Genomic DNA, 23,116 nt, shown 5'->3' with positions numbered 1-23,116 from the left:
TGATCATTGACTATTTGGACCTGATTAGACCTGATTGGAACTTATTGCACCTGATTGTAACTTATTACACCTGATTGGACCTTATTGCCCTGATTGAAACTTATTTAAACTTAACTGAACGTATCTGAACTTAACTGAACTTATTAGATTTGAAACTTAATTTATTAAAATGAAGAGATGCACCCTAATTGAATTCCTCCCTAATTTCTTTCGTTTTTTTTTATTATAAAAAAACCAAGTCATAGTAAGATTTTTTTTTTTTGAAAGACTTCAAATTGGATAACACCTCTATAAAAGTTGCCTCTTTTCCCCAATATAGAAACTCCACCTAAGATATTTCAAAATTCTACCTCCACACCTCAAGAGTCAGGGACGTGGCTCACCATTGCTTTGAAACATGAAATGACCCAAAAAATACAACTCCAACCTCTGCAGTCAGCTCCTCCGTTAAACTAGAAGTATTAAAACCACCTTCACAACTCCACATCAATTCTCCCTTCAAATCAAATTACATTCTACTAAAACTCTATACTCTTTCAACTTGAAATCCCTAATTTCTAATTCAGTCAACTTTCTTCCATCTTAAACCCACAATTTCCCCCTCTTCTCTCTCCAAATTCTTCGTCAAATTCCTTCTTTGATGAAGATGAACTAATTTACATTCTTTTTTCAATCTCCGCTTTCTTCACATCAAGATTTCCTCCGGAAACCTAGATTTTGTTCAGAATCGTCAAATTTCTCTGTGTGTTTTCAATTGCGGAAATTGCAGTTTCATAGTAGTAATTAGTGTATGGCAAATGCATATAATCAAAGAAGAAGAGTAGTAGTAAATCCTCAAGACTTTGGCTTTCTTTCACGCCCTTCTTTCTTTCTGTCGAGTTCTTCTTTCCTTGTTCGCATGGATGTTCATCGCTCTTTTTCATTAATGCGGGTAATTTGGATTTTTTTTTTCCTTTTTTTTAATTTTTTCATTTTTTTTTTTATAGAAAATAATGGTTTGATGTTCTTGTTGTTAGTTCATGGCTGAAGCGGGGCTGTTGCCATCTCCTGAAGAAGAACTTAAGAGGGAATTAGTCATCCAGAAGCTCAAGAAGGTATTATGTCTTTCTTCAAGATTTTTCTTTTTCTTTTATTTTTATTTATTTATTTTAATATTTTGTTATTGGTGGGTAGTATTTGAGGATTGAGTTTGAGGCGTTGAATATAAATTGCGAAAGTAAATTTTTTTTGGAACCAGTCTATATGTGCTTTCACTGCTTTGCTTTTCCAGGCTGTTGTTGAAGGAAACATCACTTAGAATTTTGGGATATATTCAAGAAAATGCAGTCTTTTTTTTAAAGTTTTTAAAGAAAGGAAATAGCCTCTCATTGTTTTTATGTGTGTAAATTTTTTATTAGCATCAAAGAATGGAAATATTGGCTTGCAATGCGAAGCTCTTTCAAGAAGTAGTTTTTGAGTGTATCTTTAAGCCAATTTTGCCAAATTAGGTTTAATAAGGCCTGATTTTTGGTGTAATTTTCATTGAATCTTCGGCCAATCCATCAAAGTAGGATTATGAATTCAAGATTTTCGAATTGGTTGTTATACAATATTATACTGTTCAATTGCATGGCAATAATCAAGGCCTCCGAATAATCTTTTTGTTAGCATACGTGGCTTTCTCGAGTAGCTACTAGTATATTGGTATTTGACATCAATTAGTTGTATCTAGTGGCGGGTCCAACGTGGGTTAAGTGGGTTCAACTGAACCCACGCGGATCCAGGTAAGAAACATGAAGAAACTGCAAAATAAAAAAATGTTATATAAAAAAAACACGCATATTATTTTAAGCATACCATTGTGGCTCAGTGGTAACTTGTGCGTGCAAGGTTAACTCAACTTGGTATTCAAGGTCGCTGGATCGATTCCTTAGAGGAAGCTTTATTCCATTGTCTTTTTTTTCCGTTATTCAATGTGTTCTTCTGTTTATTTCTCGCTCTTCTTTTTCTTTATGTTAGGATATTTAAGATATTCTTTGCTATTGTTTAGAATTATTATTTGAGGATAATTTCCTATTCACAGACAACTATTGTAATGTGTATAGACTTGATGAAATACATTGAGATTTGAGAAGGTAATGAATTTGGTTTAAATCTTTTCGGCCTCTTTCCCTAGCTTGAGCAATAAATTAAATATGCACTAAGTAAAGTTAGTCAAAAATTCATTTTATCCATCACTTGATTCACTACTCATATGTTTATATGATATGTAATGAGAAGTGTGTTAAAATGTAAATAATTAATGTTATATATTTTTATAATTTTTTAACTGTGCATGTTATAAACTCAAAGTTTATCTATTAATTTTTTACATTTTTATACATCACTTCTAAACAAAATTCGTAACAGAGCTCAATATCACCCAAAATGCAAAGAGCTTTTTAGTGTTGTCGTCGTGTTGATTCGTTGTTAATTATTAGTCATTTAGATTTCATATTTGTGGTAGTTGCTAATCAAGAATGAAAGTTTCGTTAAGAACAATTGTTGAATGTTTTCCTTTTCGTTAAAACTATAACTCTAGATAATAAAAATGTAATTTAGAATTTATGTTCGAACAATTCCGAAACCACGTAGCTCAATTCCTGGATCCGCCACTGGTTGTATCCTCATGCTTCTAAGAGTAGTGCTTCAGTCAGCATAGCTGCTGATGACATTCATATTCTGCTATGTTGCTCATATGCATCTTATTCTAACTACATACATGTGTTTGGACTTTCTTTTTAATTGGATCATGGTGATTATTGCTATGTGGTAGATCGTACAGAAATGGATCACAAAAGTTGCTTGGCAGAGGAAACTTCCCGAAAATGTGATTCGAGATGCATCAGCGACTATATTAACTTATGGATCCTATGGCCTTGGGGTGAGACTTATGTTCTTCCCTTGTACTATGTGCATGGTCTTATGTTTCATCTTAATTCTACACATATGAAGTCATTTTCCACAGATAATATGTTAAGATTTTTTGGGTTTATGTGTATCGAAGTGTTGTTTTACTAGTATACTATTATCAGATTGCATTTCATGTCTAATGGATCTAAAAATCCTTGGCGCCTGAGAAGTGATAAGCTATATGGAAGTTGGTTTTATATACATGTGAAGTTGCCTATGCAGGAAGCTTTGACTGTTCAGAAACTATTTTTTTTTGGACTAGGGGAACTGTTGTCGGGAATTGGTATGCGTTAAGGATTCATCTAGTGTTTGAAAATTTCGCTTGTTTTTGGTTCCAAATGAATAGTAAGCCATCAATATTAGTGTTACATGGTCAAAGCCTACAACATGAGTACTTGAGGTCTACTAAAGTGTTTGAGTGATGGTACTTCTGAAACTATTTTCTCAATCCATCCTCTTTTACTTGTAACATGGGGGGGGGGGAGATGCACACTTTTATAAAAAGCCCATGTAATACGAAATAGAGAGAGAGACAGATGAATTAGATGCCATGTAAAGAGAAGAGGGAAGAGAAGATTGAAAAGCCTAATAAGTTAATGTTGCATTTATTTTGAAGCTTCTGAAAATGGCAAGTGCTCCAAGTAAAATTTAACGGAGGATGTATATAATTTTGTACAATTAAGTGAAATGATATGATACCAAAATTTGTGAAGTTGATAATCTCCAATGTGCATCTGAAGTTGAATGTGCTTGTAATAAAGCAATTTATGGTTGGTGACACTCAAATTTTAGAATCAATGCTTGGAATATGTTCTGTTTTTAAGGGAGGCTGATTGAATGTTCAAGTTATCTTCTAGAAAGATTTAACGAGTGAGTATGATACAATTATTTTTGTTCTAATTATATATCTATCCCATACCCAGGTTCATTGTTCAGAGTCAGACATCGATGCTTTATGTGTTGGACCCTGGTTTGCTACTATGGCAGTAAGTTCCTTTTTCTGTCTATACTATCTAAATTTATGTATAGCTTATCTATGGATGTTTCATTTTAGTCATTGTCATTGCAGGAGGATTTCTTTATTGTTCTATACAATATTCTAAAAGGCAGACCTGAAGTGTCTGATATTCATTGTGTTAAGGATGCTAAGGTTCCGCTAATGCGATTTAAGTTCGAAGGGGTTGCTGTTGATTTTCCATATGCCCAACTTCAAGTCATGTCTGTTCCTGAAGTAAGCTCTCCATGTTTAAAGATGAAACTAAGTCTTATCAATAAATAGATATTGCGTAAGGATGAATGACTGTTAGATTTTGTTTTGCTTGTTTTTGTTTCATGGTTTAGTCTGTTTTGGTAACCACGTGTAAGTATTTTCCCTTTTCTCCCTTAGTTCTTAGTTGTACAAGACTCAACAAGAGAATACATCTAAATATAATAATTTATTTGTCGATTTCCATTTTTTGATTTGCTGCATACTATAAATGCAGAATGTGGACTTGCTGAACCCAATATTTCTGACCAGTATTGATGAAACTAGTTGGAAAAGCTTGTCCGGCGTACGTGTTAACCAACTCATCCTTCAACTTGTTCCAAACGTGGAGGTAATATGATGGAATTTCCAGAAATTTACTAAGTTCTTTGTCTTATACAGCATATTATAGAAAAAGGCGCACGCCACCTATTTGTTAGGTATAAGGGTCTTCACATACACATGCGCGCGTGCACACACACACGTGCATGCACAGGCACACACACATGCACACACATGCACGCACACACCATTTCCACAATATCACAAAAAATGGCAGAATAGGGAATCATACTAATTTTTATTCCTATAATGATTTGCTCGAGTAATATTCTAATAATGGGTTGATTAGTGGGCTGTATCGTGGTGAACCTTGTCCAATATGTTTTTACTTCTTTGCATTAACCTTCGTTGTCCCATTTTCACCCTCAAACAAAGGATAGGACTGCTGTTGTGTAATGGACTGATATCTTAAAACAAATCAAAGAAGAAGATTAAGAAGGAAAACTGATCTTTGATTGATGATTTGGAATTTGACAGTGAAACAAAGATAATAACAAGCTTTCGAGAGGCTTGTTTCTCTCCCAAGAACAAGCGAAACCCTTAACAATATTTTTCCATACCCGTTCATTCTCCTTACTCCTCTATTTATAGCATTTCTTCTCTCACTCCCTTTCTATCTTATTCCTCAAGTTACTACTAATACTAACTAATTATGCATTATCCACATTACTCCTCTACCTTAGGTCAGTTCATCTCCCTTTTTATCTTATTCGGTTATTCCTCAAGTTACTACTAATACTTACTAATTATGCATTACCCATATTACCCCTCTACCTTAGGTCAGTTCATCACATCTTGGTGTTTGATCTATCATTACTAGTTGGACTAATTGGTAACATCTGGTATCCTGCTAAGGAGCTATATGAGGATCACTTTGATCAATTATTGTTTGTTGGTATATTATACTCCTGTGATATTTACTGAAATTCTAGATTAGGATGTCCCCAATAAAACGGTACTTACCTAATATAGTGCGATATTGTGGTGTCATTTTCAAATTTATTGTTATATTCCAGCCTTTTGGGTCTAGATTTTTCTAGAGTATTTCATTCTTCACAATCATTGGGGGCCAGTGTAAAACTTTCTCAGAGGCTTGCACAACAAGCCATTTCCATTCACCTGCCCTGCTTTCCAGTTTAATTGATCTAGGGCAGTAGCACTAAGCTACTGGCAAGGAGTGGTTCTGAAGCCAAAGTTTGCATGTCAGTAGTTCTGAATCAGATGCTTAATTTTGAACGAACTCTATTTAACAATTATTAATTTATAAATGAAATGGAACTATTCAATATAGAGCAAAAATGATGAAGTGGAAATGCGAGAAAATTCTAATGGAAGGAAAAAAGTCTGTTGCAATCCTAATAATAGTCTTTATTATTAGATAGTTAGTCTTCAAACAGAAGCTGTGAAAATTTTTAGAAGCAAAGTAACTTTTTAAAAAACATTTGCAAAATGAATCCGCTTGTTGTTGAAGATCACAAATTATGGCCTTCTTCTTTTTACCCTTTAAAGTTAGTTTAGGAAAAATAGATATAGTTAGGGGTTCCATTTGAAAAGACAACATATATACAAGATTTCAAGGATTACTTTGAACTTTCTTTTTCTCTTTGGGATTTACTTACTTAGTTCCTCCGTGAATGAGTTAAATGGCTATTGAGAACTGGAGGGTTGCTAATAAATAAGTGACTGAATATATAGTAAGGTGGAAAGTAAAAGTAGTTTTATAATAGAAATGAATGCACACAGAGATTCTGAAGGAAGAGCAAAAGTAACAAGATAGTACTTTTTCTTTTTGAGGGGATTGACAAAATAGTACGTAAAAGATGGTGTCAAAACCTCCAAAGTAAAAGAAAAAGAGAGTAAATCAGTAAAAGGAACAGAATAAATCATGAACAGTTTTGTGACACATGGCTTCTAGTATCAGTAACTGTACTGGTTAATTGGCTGTAACGTTTGCTCAGACCGAAATTGTTTATTGTTTGAGACTCATGAGTCTGAATTCCGCTTTATCGAATACGCATGTTATCTTGGCTTAGCTCATGGGAACTGACTGTATGTATGAGGCTTGGCCGTTTGGGGAAAAAGTACTCTACGGGTGCAAAGTACCATTACTAGGTTTGCGCTTACTCTTAGTTGCAATCTCATCGGAATTTTAAAACATCGATTATAATGATTATATTCTTGTCCTTCATAGATAACATCCATCATTTGCTACTTAAGTAAGATGCATTTTTGAAATATTTGAAACTTGGCTTGTACCTTGCACAAGTGGGAGAAGGATCGACTTGGATGAAGTAAGACTTTAGTAGCTACAGCTATGGGGGGGGGGGCTAGTGCCTGAACTTGTAAGAAAACCTTTAATGATTTTGCAACTTCTTTGCAATGTTTCCTAGAAGAATGGAATGCTGGAGATATTTTGCGTAGCTAACTCAGTGAAGTTTCTGATTTTATTAGATCAATTAGTGGACCTTATTTAAAAGTCACCAGAGCTGTGGAAGAAAGGTAGAGAGAATAATTTACAAGTGTGTTGTTGATTGATTGATGAGCCTGTCATTGCTGCTATCGCAGATTTCCTTAGCATTAGTAGCTAACCGCATCTATAAATGATATCACCGTAAAAAAAAAAAGATTAGATGAAAGATATCAATCGTCATTTTATATAACAATATTATGTGGAATCTCTCTATTGCGATTTCTTTAGACCAGATCAATCACCTTCGATGTGTGACTTTGCATTTTTATTATGGGTTTCTCATTTATGTTGTACATATGTTGCAGAATTTTCAGTCATTGCTGCGATGCATCAAGTTTTGGGCCAAACGTCGTGGTGTTTATGGTAATGTAAGTCATCTTTGTTCGAACTTTCTCAACTAGAGATGGACTTTTTGCCTTCAAATTTTATGTAGTACATGACGTTTTTCAAGCTCTGGAATGTATGCTTTTTGTACTCATTTAATTTCATGATATGTATGCATCTGTTTCTGCTGGTTATCAGCATACATTTCTGAGATTGATGAGTAACAAGTGTGACATGATATGTTCACATAACTAAGGCTATGATCCTCCATCACAAGGTGCAAGCATTATGCATTTTTTTCTTTCCGAAGGCCAAATTAATGTCTGTGCAAGGAGCAAAACTTGAGAAATTTTTTTCACCGCCAGGCTGTGCCATCCATAAGTGACACAAGGAATAGACTTATACAAAAGGTTTAAGTAATTTTTTCTTAATAATATAGGCCTTGTCATGTTAGTAAAGGATACTAACACCAGTCGCGGTCGTCACTTGCGCTGTGGTCATGGGTGATGGGCGAGAGTGATAGTGATGGTGGTGGCTGGATGTTGGTGATTGAGGGCTCTGATGGTAGTGGTGGTTGCTTGCAGGAGGTGTTAGGTGATGGGGATAAATTTGAAGGGGGGGGGGGTGGTCGGTCGGTTGGTCTTGAAACAAGACCAATGTCACAGGAATACATGATTTGCCCAAGTTTTTTGAGGATTTTAAAATGGAACGGGCGAATTGGAACAGAATTCCCAAATTCACAGGGGAAGAGGGCCTGTACCTCGAAAGCAATACATTAAAAGCCGAATTTCATGCCTGAACCTGTTCCGGAGCAAGCTGCAAATTATGCGACATTGCTTGAAACTTGGGGGTGGCATTCTTGGCGGGGCATAGGTATGGTGGTGAATGATTATAGCATTGTGTGAGCCAAAAGTGAGATAAGGGAAATCTAAGTCTTGGCGGTGCTGGTGGTTAAGGAATAGGGAAACACAGGAAGAAGACATTTGGAGTAACTCTATTCACCTAAGTGGAGAAAGGAACCACAACAATGTGAACCAAACAACAACAAACGAAAGGAAGCGGGATAATCTCTTCCCATCTCTTAGAGACCTCAAATCAAACACCCCTTATAATTCAGATAAATTAACCAGTGACATTGAAGGGAAGGATAATAATAAGACAAAGATGACACCAAATTTACCCTTTTCAACTCTATTTTGAGAATGATATGCAGAATCTACAATACTCATATCCTATATTACCCGGACCCGATCGGGCATGAGTATGTGTCAAAGTTTTCGATTCGGCTATTGTATGAAAGTTGACCATGATTTTCACCAAAATGTGATGCATTGAAGTGTTCAATACCCATGTTGTAAGTGTCGAGGATCAAACATGGTACTTGAGGTGAAGTGGAGAGTTTGAGTGACATAGATCATTTTAGGCTTTGAATGTGTGGTGAAGAAAGCATTGATGTGACTAACAGGCTTACATGAGTCAACAAGCTTTATCAATGAAAAAAACTATACGCTCCTCCATATCCAATTTTGATATTATAGGGTATGGTTTGAAGGGTTGGGACTTTTTTCCCTTTTTTTCTTCACATGTATGTATTGTTCTGTGTTCTATTTGCATTAGCTGTTACATTTAAAATTAGCTATTACCATTTTAGTACTGGCTTCATTTTGTTAGTTTACCTGATATGATTTTAGCCTATCATGGCTGCTATGCCTTTGTTGTCTTTTAGCAGTCCATAACTCCATATACAAACCAGATTCCAATTTGTCAGGAAACCAGTTATGTGGTGCTGTCCCACTGGTGGTTGAATTGAATTTTTTCTTGAGTATCATAGCAAAATACGCTAAAGAAAAAACCAAAGAAAATCTAGAAGAAAAACTAGAAAAGGGATTGGAAGAGGAAGCGATGAGACATGCAAATTAAGTTTTTTGTATTTCTGGAAAAAAAGCCAAAGGGTGTGGAAGTATGCAAGCAAAGACAAGATAAAGTTTGGAATTTAAGAACTTTCTTCAGTATATGTTTTCTTCTAAGTTGCATCTTTCCTTCACTGTTTATATTCTTGTCACTAGGGTATTCCCATCTTGAGGTACCCTCTACCTCACCAGATATCTAACAATCTGTGTTTGTGTTCAGTTGTTTGGATTCCTTGGAGGAATACATTTAGCTGTACTATCAGCTTTTATTTGTCAGAGGAGTCCAGATGCTTACCTAAGTGCCCTGGTGATGAGTTTCTTTAACACATTTGCCAGTTGGCCTTGGCCTACACCTGTTCTCTTGCAAGATGGTATGATGCAGACTGTGGAAGATGTGCCTGAGAGAAGATCTTTGATGCCCATCGGACTGCCTGGCAGCCCATATCAATACTGCCAGTCCAACATCACACGGAGCACATTCAACCGAATCAGGGCAGAATTTCTCCGAGGGCAGAACATTGTCAAGGTCAGTAGGTTTTATGAAGCTTAGTTGCTTGACGCTTGATCGATATATGTGACTTATTGTTTTTTGACCTCCATTGTCCATAAAAGCGCTACAAAACACACTATTCTTTGGGTTTTACGGCAGTTTGGTAAGTGGTAATAATGGTCATAATGGTATTGAAGTTTATGTCTTTCAGCGAATAATGTAGCTGTTGATGTTTTATTCGGATTTGACCTTTGTCTGTGTAGTTTATGTCTTTCAGGGACTCATATCCTTTGACATTTTTTCAACATTGCAGGAGATTCTGAGTCCTGATTCTAACTGGGATAATTTATTTGAACCTTATGGTAATGCATACCGGAAGTCATATTCCCGATTTCTCAAAATTTACCTCGTAGCTTCTGCGATAGATGATCTGGGAGACTGGGTTGGATGGGTGAAGTCACGTTTTCCCTCTCTCATTTTGAAGGTAAGTGAAACTTTCTATAAATTTTGATGCCTCAGGCCATTGATGTTTATGAACATTTGTAGTAATTTCCTGTGCAGCTGTGAATGGTAAATGGCCCCTTTTGTTTTTTTCTTCAAGCACTATGACTTTGAATTTTTGAATTTTTTTAACATAAGCTGTTAATGATAGAAACCAATCTGTGTCCTTGAATAACTGCAATTGTTCGAATTCGATTATATATGTCGGCCTTTTTATCATTCATGTAACCATGTCTCCTATGTTAAATGTGTGTGTGCATGTGTTATACTCGTTAACTTCTTCTCCAGCACCTTTTTGTTGTTGTGGGTAAAGCTGCAAGCCTACCTGCCTCTAGTCTTCTTAGAAGTAGTTTTCACCTGTACGCCTAGTCTAGTAACATAAAGGGCTACAATAAACGTGCTTTCCCTCTCCCTGATGCCTGTGGTTGTAAGAGAAGATTCTCATGTTGGTTTTCTTGCAGTTGGAGGAGATCCGGGTTTCTTGTGACCCCAACCCTACAGAATATGTTGACACTGAAAATGTAGACTCAGAGTCGAGTGTAGTCTTCTATTGGGGTCTCAATCTGGGTCGATCTATAAATTTTGAAGTAACTTCACTTGAGAAGGAGTTCAGGAACAATCTCAGCCACGGTTATAAAGGAGTGCCAGGGAAGATGGAACTGGGTGTTGTGCCTGCTGCAGAGCTGCCTACAATTGCGCAGTATCCTGCCAGAATAAACACTCGGAGAATACCTGATTATGATCAGCAAAGAGTGCTTGTGTACTCGAGGCACCTGCCAAGCTATTTTGTTGGTTATGCCGCCTCTGAGGGAGATCATGCTAGCTTGTAGGGTTTAGGACAAGTGCTAATTTGCTTTCTGGAAATTGATATACTAAAAAAAAAAAGAAAAAAAAAATCAGAGAAAAAAAAAGAAACAAGAAGAGTATATCTGACCTATGCTCAACTTTCTAGTCTGTACACAGTTTCAGCGCGAGCGAAAAGATAATTATCAACTAGAGAGGTGCTTTTGCAACCTTAGTCAATAGTTGCATTGGTTGCTATAAGCCTATAACTGTTTTTGGTTACTTTATCTGTAGCATTATCATTTGTGCATAAAAGATTAGGAATTGTCTTTGAAATGTAAAGGGTTACATGAAGATACTTTTGCGTTGTGCGAGTATACTGTAGAGGGAAAAGCAAGTATAGTACATTGAATATCTGCTGCTATGCGATTGACGTTATGAGGAACAAAAATAGTACTCATTTTTTGGCCAGAGTGTGGCTTGTTAATGATTTTAGAAATTTGTGGACTTCCCATACATTTCGAGGTTCTTTCTTTAAGACTTCCTCTACTTGCCAAATGACATGGTTTCTTTTCTTGGATTGGACTCCCTTTTTTCAACATAATTACACTCATGAATTCCTGCTCATTAGATAAGATACAAAGACTAAGATCCTGTTCTTTCGGACTTATTTTCAGCTTAGTGAAATTTAGTTAAGTTCAGTTTAGTTAACTTTAGTTTAGTTCAGCTATCTGTAATTCAGTTTTTCTAAGTTCAGTTTAGTTAACTTTAGTTTAGTTCAACTATTTGCAGTTTAGTTTATCTAAGTTTAGTTCATTTTATTTCAATTTAGTTTAGTTAATTTCAGTTTAGTTCAGTTCAGGTTAGTACAATTCAGTTTAAAAAAGGGGCGTAAGAGCGTGTTTCATTTAACTTATTTTTGTTTGTCTGAACATATATGAACTTAATAGATCTTATTCGAACTTATTATACCTTATTTTGTGAGAGTGTTAAATTTTATTTTTATTGAAATGTACTTATATGAACTCATTAGCCTAGTAGTCGTTACTAAACCTTATTTGATTTTTTTATACAAGGACTGAAGACGTGATGCACAAAAAACATACCTAGAGAATAAGAAAACAAATGACTACTCATGTAGGATAATCATACTCCTTACCAGAGACAGAGGAATAACAAAAATAGATTAAATTTTCCTTTATAAGAGGAAAATAAGTAAACGTTAACCAACATAGCCTTGGTCTAGCACTTGCAAGTAAAGTGATTGAAAGTAGGGAACTTGATAATGGGATTCTGCCCTCAAACACTACACTTCAGCTTTGTTCTTTTGAGCCTTATTTTAGTTCAGTTTATTTCAGTTCACTTTAGTTTGTTTAACTTATTTCAATTCAGTTCAGCTCATCTAGCTCAGCTCACTTTCGTTGAGTTCTATTTCTTTTCTTCCCATGATTGTTCATTTTTTATTATATCAGTTTCAAGAAAGCAAATTAGTACTTAGCCTATATCCTATGAGCTAGCATGGTATCCACTAGTGGCAGCGTAACTGGCAAAATAGTTTGGCTGGTGTCTCGAGTACACAAGCACTCTTCGCAAATCATAAACTGGTATTCTCCAAGTGTTTATTCTGGCAGGAAACTGTGTAATGGTAAGCAGATTTGCAGCTGGCACAACACTCATTTCCATCTTCCTGGACACTCCTTTATAGCCGTTGCTGATATTGTTCCTAAACTCCTTCTCAAGTGAAGTTACTTCAAAATTTATAGATCGACCCAGATTGAGACCCAATAGAAGACTACACTCGGCTCTGAGTCTACATTTTCAATGTCAACATATTCTGTAGGGTTGGGGTCATAAGAATCTTCTAAGGTAAAAATCAGCTTAAACATTTCTAGCATATAAAAAACTTAAATTGCATGTGTCATTGCTTTTTCTTATAGTTTTTCTTCTAGATTTTCTTTGAGTTTTTTCTTTAGCGTCTTTTTCTTATTTTCTATGATACTCAAGAACAAATTCGACAACCACCATAGGCACCAGGGGACAACACCACATAACAGATTTGTATAAAAGACAACAAAGGCATAGCAGCCATGATAGGCTAAAATCACATCAGGTAAACTAACAAAATGAAGCCAGTACTAAAATGGTGATAGCTAATTTTAAGTGAAACAACTAATGTAAATAGAACCACAACAACGATACATACATCATACATGGGAAGTAAAAAAAGAACAAAAGTCCTTCAAACCTACTCTGTAATATCAAAATTGTTCATGGAGGAGCGTATAGTTCTTTCCATTGATAAAACTCGTTGACTCATAGATGTTAGCATGTTAGGCTATGCTTAGTTAACTGTAGTTTCTACTGATCCAAACTTATCCGATTTGATTTGATATGATTTGAATTTTTTTTTAATTTGATCTGATTTGAACTTATGTTTTATAAAACATATTATTATTTTGTATTTCATTACTAGTATTAGTATTACTATTACTATCATTTTATTATTATGCACAACTTTTAATAATAATGATAATAATAATAATAATAATAATAATTATTATTATTATTGTTAATTATGACTTGAAATCTTGTGAATGGCATAAGGATAACTTTGAATGCACATATCTTTCAATCTACAAATGATTTTGATGTGATTCGAATTGGAGGTGATAGCTTGTTCAAAGAGCTTTCCAACGATAGGTCATATGCCCAATTCGGATGAGAAACGAGAAAGTTACTTCCGTTTTACGAATGACTGCCGAGAGCATACCGCGACTCGCGGTAGCCACCGCGACTCGCGGTTTTGAAGATAAGTTTCCGAATCAGTTTTTTTTTAGGGTTTTGTGCGGAGTATATTCTAGGATTCTTGTGCGGGGTTCCTTATGCTATAAAAGGACCTCTTAGTGTTCATTATTTAAACACAACTTATGAAACACTTTTAGCCTTTAGAATTTAGGACTCCTTGTATTATTCTCTCTGATTTTCTCCATTATAGTGAAGAAGCTCTAATCCCCCACCTGTGGACGTAGGTCAAATTTGACTGAACCACGTAAATCCTTGTGTTCTTTGTTTGTTCATCTTTATTGTTTTCTCACCTTTATTATTTCATTGATTTTCCGTTCCGCATCAATCAAACTACAACACCGATTTCCTAACAATTATTATTATTAATATTATTATTATTATCTTTTTTTTTTTTGAAAAAGAACATATTAGTATTTGAACATACTATTAAAAATAGAAAGAACACATGTTTAGGTTAAAAAAATATATTGTTCATGGTAAAGAGAATATATTGTTCATGTATAAGAATTTAGGTAGTAATGAAAATAACATATAATCATAATAAAAAAAAAAGAACACATATTGAAAGAGATACATAATCTATTTAAAGAACACATTCTAAAAATAAAAGATAGATATTATTTTTATATTGATGACATGTTTGGATTTAACTAACAACATGTTCTTTGTTATATCAATAAATGGTTTTTTATCATAAATAAACCGATAAATATATGTAATCATATGATCTTACACAAAACTATTAATGATTCTTCCTATATCGTTGTCATGTTCTATATAAACTTTGTTTTTAAAGATAACTTGAAATCCCATGTAGGAAAAAATTTGAACTTGATGCCAACACCATTAAGTTATCCATGCTACTCATGTTTTTTATAGACTAGTAACATATACTTTATATTATTCTATCAAAATTGTTAAAAAAAATAAACATCACATACTATTGTTATGTTCATTATACGTACGACATTAAAAAGAACATCGGAGATAAAATTTGTTAATTAGAATAAATATAAAAATAACAAGTAAAAATACCAAAAGAACATTCTTCTTATTGAACGTAGCAACGACATTAATAATGATTACCAATATTAATAATTAATAAGTACAACAAGGACAATAATAATAATCCTTTTGAGCAAATGTTCTAGTATATAGTAATATTAATAGTAATAATAATAACAATAACAATAACAATAATAATAGCATTAGTAATGCTAATAATTATAATAATCATCATAATAATCATGATAATCACAACAATAATAATAGGAAAATGATATACATAGCCCTTAGGGCTACATATAAGAAGCTAAAAATGGAAATAAAAAGTTGAATCAAGCATTTATTACCTCAAATGATGTGTAATTTTGTCTTGAATTTTTAAACTGTTTCTATTTTAAGAAATATATTTTAAGAAACATATAACATTACCCATAATAATAAGTTTTAAAATATAAGCATAATCTGAACTTATCTGATCTGAACTTATTTTTCTGATCTGATCTGAAATAAGTAAAAATAAGGTAAGCTGAACATAACCTTAGTCCCAAAATGAACTACGTCACTCGGACTCTTCACTTCACATCAAATACCATGTTTGATCCTCAACCCTCTAACATGGGTATTGACACTTCAATGCATCATTTTGGTGAAAATCAGGGTAAACTTTCATAAAATAGTTCAGTCGAACACTTTGACACATATTCATACCCGTTCGAGCCCGAGTAACGTACGATATGAATATCGTAGATTACACATATCATTCTCAAAATAGAGTTGAAAAAGGTAAATTTGGTGTCATCTTTGTCTTATTATTATCCTTTCCTTTAATGTCACTACTTGGAATTATCTATACTAATATATTAAAAGGCGTGCGTAAATTAGGAACGGTGCCATGTGACGCTCTCCCTATGGAGTTTTAGATCATGTAATCCATGTACAATAAAAAAAATTACAAATTGCATAGTATAGGTTTTGATCCCGTGACCTCAAGTTCATGTACTAAAATTTTAACCACTAGACCAAGTAGTATTTAGTGCTATTATATCAAAGTACAATATTAATAAATAAAAATTTTCTTACCCGAGGCATCGCCCGGGCCTAATAACTAGTTTAAAATTAAAGCGGGTGTTTGAGTTGAGGTTGTTGCTGTTCTCAGAGTGTTCTATTTTGGGGCATTTTTGGAGTGTTCAATTTCGGAGTATCTAATCAGATCATCTTTGAAAAAATTATCCTATACCATTATAATAACCTTCAATTTTACCTGTTTTGGGGCATATACAGACTCTCACAAGCCCCGTCATATTTTCCTTCCAAAACTTTCCTCTGAGTTTGGGAACGACTTGTAACGTATCCAGAGTGATTGGAACCCTTTCTATTGCTGCAGAATGCATCTAAATACCCCATTAATATTTTTGCGCTAAAAACCCCTCGAAATGGCCCCAAAATAGTCGCTAAAGCGGTCATATGTCTGTTCTAACACATGACATGAGATTCCTTTGGATGACATCCGATGTCCCCAGGAGGCATCCCATGGTCTTTGGTGCTCGAGCCACTAGAACCTTCCATTTTGGCAATTTTATGGCCTTTTTACGGGGCCTATATTTTCTACTTAAACTTTCTTAGGGGATCCGAGATTACTTATAATGTATCACATGTGCTTGGAATCTATTATATTGCCTCAGAATGCCTCGAAATAACCCAATTATATTTTTTCGGTGTAGACACGAAATTGTCGTGAAAGGTGTTATATGCCTATTCTAGGCCATGTGAGTTCTGAAATTAACATCCCATCTCCTTAGGTTGCATTCCATGACCTCTAGTTCCCGAGTCCTGAGAACATCCAAAAGCGTGGATTATAACCTTCAATTTTGGCTGTTTTGAGACATTTTCAGACTTACTCGGGCCTAGTAATATTTTACACCCGAAACTGTTCTAATGGATCCGCCATGGCTTGTAATGAATCCCGAGTGCTTAGGAACCTTGCATTTCCTTAGAATACCACTAATTAAATACTCCATTTATACTTTTCAGTTGCAACAACGAAATTGCCGTGAAAGTCGTTATATTCTCGTTCTAAGCCACCAGAGTTCTTAAATTGACATTCTATGTCCCCAACCAGTATCCTATGTCCCCTACGACGCCCAAACTCGGGGACTGTCTGAAAAAGTGTGTATTACAACTTTTGATTCTAGCTATCTTGGGGGCTTTTTAGACTCCTCCAAGCCCGATCGTGTTCTTCTCCCAAAACTTTCTTAGGGGCTCTAGCATGAGTTGTAACAATTTTGCGAGTGGCTGGGACCATTTGCATTGCCTCAGAATGCCTCAAAATACCCTATTCATACTTTTTCAATGAAACCTTATAATGGTCCCGAAATGATTTTGAAAGTCGTCATATGTCCGTTCCAAGCCATGATAGTCATTTGGAATGAACTTCCATGTCCCCAAGAGGCATCACATGGCTTTAGGTGCCCAGTCCCCTGGAATATCCAAAAGTGTGTATTATAACCTTTAATATAGGCGTTTTTTGGGGCATTTTTGGACTTCCTCGGACCCGGTAATACTTTTTTCGAAAACCTTCCTAGGGGCTTCGACATGACTTGTAACGTATCCCGAGTACTTGTGACCCTTTAAATTGCCTTAGAATACCTCTATATACCCTATTTATACTTTTTGATGCAATCCCGAATGGTCATGAAATCCATTATATACCTGTTCTAGGCCATGAGAGTTCTTAAATTGACCTCTCATGTCCCCATGAGGCATCCCGTGGCCTTCGGTGCCCCAGCCCTAGGAATATCTGAAAGAGTGTATTATAATCTTCAATTTCGTTTGTTATGTGGCGTTTTCTTATTTTATGGACCCAACCATATTTTACTCCTCAAACCTTCATACGGACTACGTTATCTGGCATGACTTATAACGTATTCTGAGTGCTTTGGCCCCTTTGCATTGCCTCAGAATCTCTATAAATATCCCATTCATACTTTTCTGGTACATCCTAGGATGACCTTGCGATGGCTGTGAAAGTCGTCATATGTGTGTTCCATGCCATGTAAGTCCTTTGTAATGACCTCCCGTGTACCCAGGAGGCATCCCATGGATTGTTGTGTCGGGGTCCGGTAACGTCCAAAATTGTGTATTTATAACCTTCAGTTAGGGTTATTTTGTGCGCTTTTTCTAATTCTACAAGTCCAACCATATTTTTCTCCTCAATGTTCCTAGGGGTATCCAGGATGACTTATAACGTATCACGAGTGCTTGAGACCCATCGTATTGCCTCATAATATTTCTAAATACCCCATATATTTTTTCAGATGCAACCTCAAAATGGCGATGAAAGCCGTTATATGCTTGTTCTAAACCATGGGAGTTCTTAGATTGGCCTTCCATATCCCCATGAGGCATACTATAGCCTATGGTTCTCGGAAACCGAGAACATTCGAGAGCGTGTATTAACCTTTAATTTTGGCAATTTTTGGGGTATTTTCGAATTTATGCGGGCCTAATAATATTTTTCTCCCAAAACCTTTCTTGGGATTTGGCATGAGTGCATGACTTAGGGCTTGTTCTCCCCAGCTTATTTTTAGTTCAGTTCAGGTCCATTCTTTTATAACCATTTTGTTATATATTATTATTATGTTGGTCTAATTTATTTTACTAATTACTCTTATTATTATTATTATTATTATTATTTATTTTCATATCATTATTATTAAGTATTATTATAATAATTATTATTTCTATATATTATTTTGTTTATTATAGCTTTACTCATTATTATTACTATTATTATTAGGAGGAACATGGTTTAGGTCAAAAGCACAAATAAACCCAGGTTTATAGCCCATAAACCAACCAAATCGCGTCAAAACGGTTTATGGTCCAATTTTGCGCGGTCCGATCCAATCATTATTTTTATTACTAAATATTATTATATTATTAAATTTAATTATTAAAAGAGTAATATTAATTTACTTCTTAGATATTATTGTTATTATATAATCATCATCAAGTATTAATATATTAATATAAATAATATAAAATAATAATTATTAATTATCATTATTATTATTATCAGTAATTATTATTATTAATAATTTATGATTAATATTATTTATTTATAATTATCATTTAAAATATCCAAAATACTATTATTATTATTCAATATTAATTATTCACTATTATTACTTATCATTATAATTATTATTTAATATTCGATTTTTTCACCAAATGCCCCTGAGTTTTCACGAAATTCACCGGGTACCCCTGCACTTTTGAAAATACACGGGGTACCCCTCAGTTTCTGAACAATACACCCAAATACCCTTAGTGACTAACGGCGTTAACCGCCGTTAGTCATTAACCCTAATTTTTTATTTTAAACCCTATAATTGACCCGTAATCCTAACCTTAACCCAAAACTCTAACCCTAACCCCAATCGATTTCGGTACCCTCCCCCGCAACCCCAGTCGATTTCGACACCCTTCCCTCCACCCCGGCTGGTTTCTGTTCACGCGTGGGTTTCTGGGTTGTTCATCAACGAGGGTGGAGGTTTGGTTCCGAAATCAACTAGGGTTGGGGGGGAGGGTGCGACAATCGACAAGGGTGGAAGGGGTGGGGGGAGGGGACTGAAACTCATCGGAGGTGAGGGAGGGAGCGAAATTCCAGTGGGGGCTTGGTGGGGTGGGCGGCTTCGAGGGGGTGGAGAAAGGGGCTGCGGCCTGCGAGGGGTGGGGAAGGGCGCGACCGGTGGTTGGGGAGGGGCGGTCTGCTGAGATAGTGGGTAGGGTGGGTTGGGGAGGGGGGTCTGCTGGGTGGTGGGTGGATGGGGTGGTGGGGAGGGTGGTTAGGGTTTAAGGTTAGGGTACAAGGTTTAATGTTAGAAGTTAGGGTTAGGGTTAGGGTTAGGGTTAGGGGTTAGGGTTAGGGTTAGGGTTTAGGGTTAGGTTTAAGGTTAGGGTTTGGGTTAGTAGTTAATTATGGCTCAAAACAACAAAATAACAGTTAATGACTAACGGTGGTTAATGGAGTTAACCGCCGTTAGTCATTAAGGGCATTTGTGTGTATTGTTCAAAAATTGAGGGGTACCTCATGTATTTTCAAAAGTGCAGGGGTACCCGGTGAATTTCGTGAAAACTCGGGGGCATTTGGTGAAAAAACCGTTTAATATTCATATTATTATTGTTTAAATATTATTTATATATATTTATTACATTCAATTTAATTCAATTGAGTTTAATTCAATTCAATTTAATTCAATTCAGTTCAGTTCAGTTCGGCTGTTTTACGTCGAAGAGAACTGTAACACCCCCACGACTCCTCCTTTTATAAACTAGGAGAAATTGCGGGAGTTGTTATGCCACGCATGATAATACGTAAGGCTAATCAGATAATACAGCGGAAGTCTTTTAAAATAAACTGAAAATACTTTAATACAACTGAAATAAGAAAGTATATAATTGAGTTACAAACTCGGAGACTATCCCATCTAGTCCCATTTCAAAACGAGTCAAACCTTGACCCCATGGTCAAGTAAAGTCAAACTATAAATTCAAATAACTTTATTAAGAAAGTACTCTTGTATTATAATTCCCATCCGGATGCTTATGATTTCCATGCACATCAAGAACTTGTACCTGCAACTTCTTCTCTAAACTCTGCTCACCAAATGGATCATCACAGGGTTGTTGAGGAAAAACAACAACCAAAAGAAACAAGAAACACATACATCAGCAACGCTGAGTACATAACACAACAACTAATGCGAATAATAATGCATGCAATCCTCAATCACTTCGGCTTGCTCTTCTTACGACTCTACATGCGACAAGCATATAACTGAACTTACTAAATACTTTCTTTATTATTATTTGGCAATGAACGGGCACCGTCCTCCTCTTGGAGTCATACGGGCTACTATTTTGTGTAAGAGATCCCACACCTCTTACTAAAGTTCCATGAACTTTAAATAACTTGACTCGAGAATTTTAAGCTTGTTAGTAATGAACGAGGGTGAGAGTGAGCCTCTAGACTCAACATCTCAGAGATAAAGAATACGAGTGACACCTAGTCCACTCAAAGATCTTGATAATTGGAATTCCATAAACTTGCTTGATAAAATAAAAGCATTAACATCGTCATGCTAAGCTATATGCAGGAGTATAGTTTCACACTAACTCCCCCTTATGTTCAATACTCATGGGGGATCCATCCCAAGAGTTTTATTGCCAAAGCCCATTATGTGAGACACAATCACAATAATACATCTAGCAAATAAATTAATTTCTTATCTTTCTTTAACAAGTGAATGCAACAAAACCATAATTAACTCAATTCTAAATTCTTTGAGACCTTGCTCATCTTATTACTTTAATGACTCCATGAGTCCTTTTCTTACTTTCTTAAGGATCCATGATCCAATCAATTGAGTCCTTGCTCAATGATTAAACTACTTGTGAGACCTTGCTCAATAACTTTAATTTGAGACCTTGCTCAATAACTTGATAACTTATGAGACCTTGCTCAATAACTTGACAACTTGTGAGACCTTGCTCAATCATATATAACTTCTAATGAGACCATGCTCAATAAAATATTCTCAGGCAAGCCCTAGCTTCAAGAATAACTTTAATAACTTTAATCATGCTCAAAAGCAATAACATCAATCAATGCTTTTCAAATATAGGAATAACTAAAAGTTCCATTCCTAATCTCCTTTCTAAGTTCTCAACATTACTCAAACAATTCAAGGCATAAGCCTCTCCTTACTCCTCATGCTAATAAAATATAATATCCTTTGAAACTACTAAAGTCAAGGTCAAAGTGTATGTACCTTGATTACACAAAATCAACAGTCAAAAGTTTGACTGGCTTTAATTATTCTTGAAACCTACCAACAATAAAGTACTATCAATTAGTACTTCCAACAACAATTCAAAGCTACTTAATAATAAAATCAGCATTTTAAATATACTAATAAAGCTGATTTTTCTTACAAATGCTTTAAAAACTATTTTTAAAGTCATAACTTGAAAACCTTTACTAGTAGGCAAAACCCACTATAAACTAGTACTTAAAACCTCTTAAAATTAATTATTTATTAATTTAATTACTGCTGTAATTTAACTAAAATAATAACATATTTTTTTTTTTTTTTTTACAAGTGGTTCGAAAACCACAAATCTGAAAAACCACAACCACTAGCGCCACCACGAGCACCACCACCACCACCAGCTGCGCGGCAGTGGCAGGCGGCGCCCGTGCCCAGTCGGCTGCCACCACTGCTGTCCCGACAATGGTCTCGTCGGACCTGTCGATCTCGCCGGCGAAACACCCTTGTGGTGGCCGGAAATCGTGAACAAAGAGGAGAGAGAAAATAAGGAAGAAAACCCCAAAAAAATCAGAAAAATCATTACCTCTTTGCTTCCCTTTGATAATTGCAAGATCTTCCTATAAATTTCAAAAACAAACTAGATTAGAAGCTAGAATTATTGAAGAAATTACTTGAAGAAAACTTACTTGAGGAAAACTAGAGTTTGAGAGAGAAAAGGAACTCCTTACTCCTTTCTTTGAAGAAAGTGGCTAGTGAAAAAAGATGGGGAACTTTAGGTTTTTCCCCCTTTTTATAGTGGTAGTCATTTTGGGTAAAAGACCAAAATGCCCTTACTCATCAAATTGCCAAAATACATTTGATGATAAATTTCCAAAATAATCTTCCACTAATATTAATAAAATACTTCCTTGAAAATACTAAAATACTTCTTTGTGGAAATACTCAAATACTATTTTGGTAAAATGACCAAAATACCCTTCTGCTCTTAAATACCGAAATTAAATAGCTTTAATAATTAAAAATGATTAAAACTATTTAATTAAATATCTTAAAAATATGGGGGATTACAAGAACAAGCCCTTATAACATATCTTGAGTGATTGAGATCCTTTGCATTGCCTTAGATAGCTCTAGATACCACATTTATACTTTTTCCAATGCAACCTCAAAATGACATTGAAAGTTGTCATATGTTCGCTCTGAGCTAGTGAAGTTCTTAAATTGACCTCCCATATTATCCCTAGGAGGTTCCAGTGCCCGGCCACCGAGAACGTCTCAAAGCATGCTTTATAACTTTCAATTCTTGTCTGTTTTGGGGCATTTGCGTACTCCACGGTGCCCGGTCATATTTTTCTCCTGAAACCTTTCTAGAGGATCTGCCATGAATTGTAAAGTATCTCGGGTGCTTGAGACCCTTTATATTGCCACATAATGCCTCTCAATACTCCATATTTATTCTTTTCCGGTGCAATCCAA

At 35.3% G+C, this 23,116-nt stretch overlaps 1 protein-coding gene across 2 annotated transcripts; it reads left to right on the top strand.

Annotated features, from left to right (window-relative positions):
• The first annotated feature begins 334 nt into the window (after nucleotides 1-334).
• LOC104888482 (nuclear poly(A) polymerase 3) lies at nucleotides 335-11,577 on the top strand. Of its 2 annotated transcripts, XM_010673477.4 has the most exons (10): nucleotides 337-931; nucleotides 1,017-1,094; nucleotides 2,795-2,902; nucleotides 3,855-3,917; nucleotides 4,001-4,162; nucleotides 4,416-4,529; nucleotides 7,295-7,357; nucleotides 9,444-9,749; nucleotides 10,027-10,197; nucleotides 10,676-11,577. In XM_010673477.4, the coding sequence occupies exons 1-10, from the start codon at nucleotides 791-793 to the stop codon at nucleotides 11,042-11,044; spliced, it is 1,575 nt and encodes a 524-aa protein (XP_010671779.2). In that variant the 5' UTR covers nucleotides 337-790; the 3' UTR covers nucleotides 11,045-11,577. The 2 variants fall into 2 exon arrangements, with proteins under 2 accessions (XP_010671781.2, XP_010671779.2); XM_010673479.4 differs by lacking the exon at nucleotides 4,416-4,529 and having other exon boundaries at nucleotides 335-931.
• Nucleotides 11,578-23,116: the final 11,539 nt, after the last annotated feature.

This window comes from Beta vulgaris, chromosome 3 (assembly GCF_026745355.1).
Source record: "Beta vulgaris subsp. vulgaris cultivar EL10 chromosome 3, EL10.2, whole genome shotgun sequence".
In the NCBI taxonomy this organism is placed as follows: Eukaryota; Viridiplantae; Streptophyta; class Magnoliopsida; order Caryophyllales; family Amaranthaceae; genus Beta; species Beta vulgaris.
Note: the sequence above shows the minus strand (reverse complement) of the source record. Positions and strands in the feature narration are given on the sequence as shown.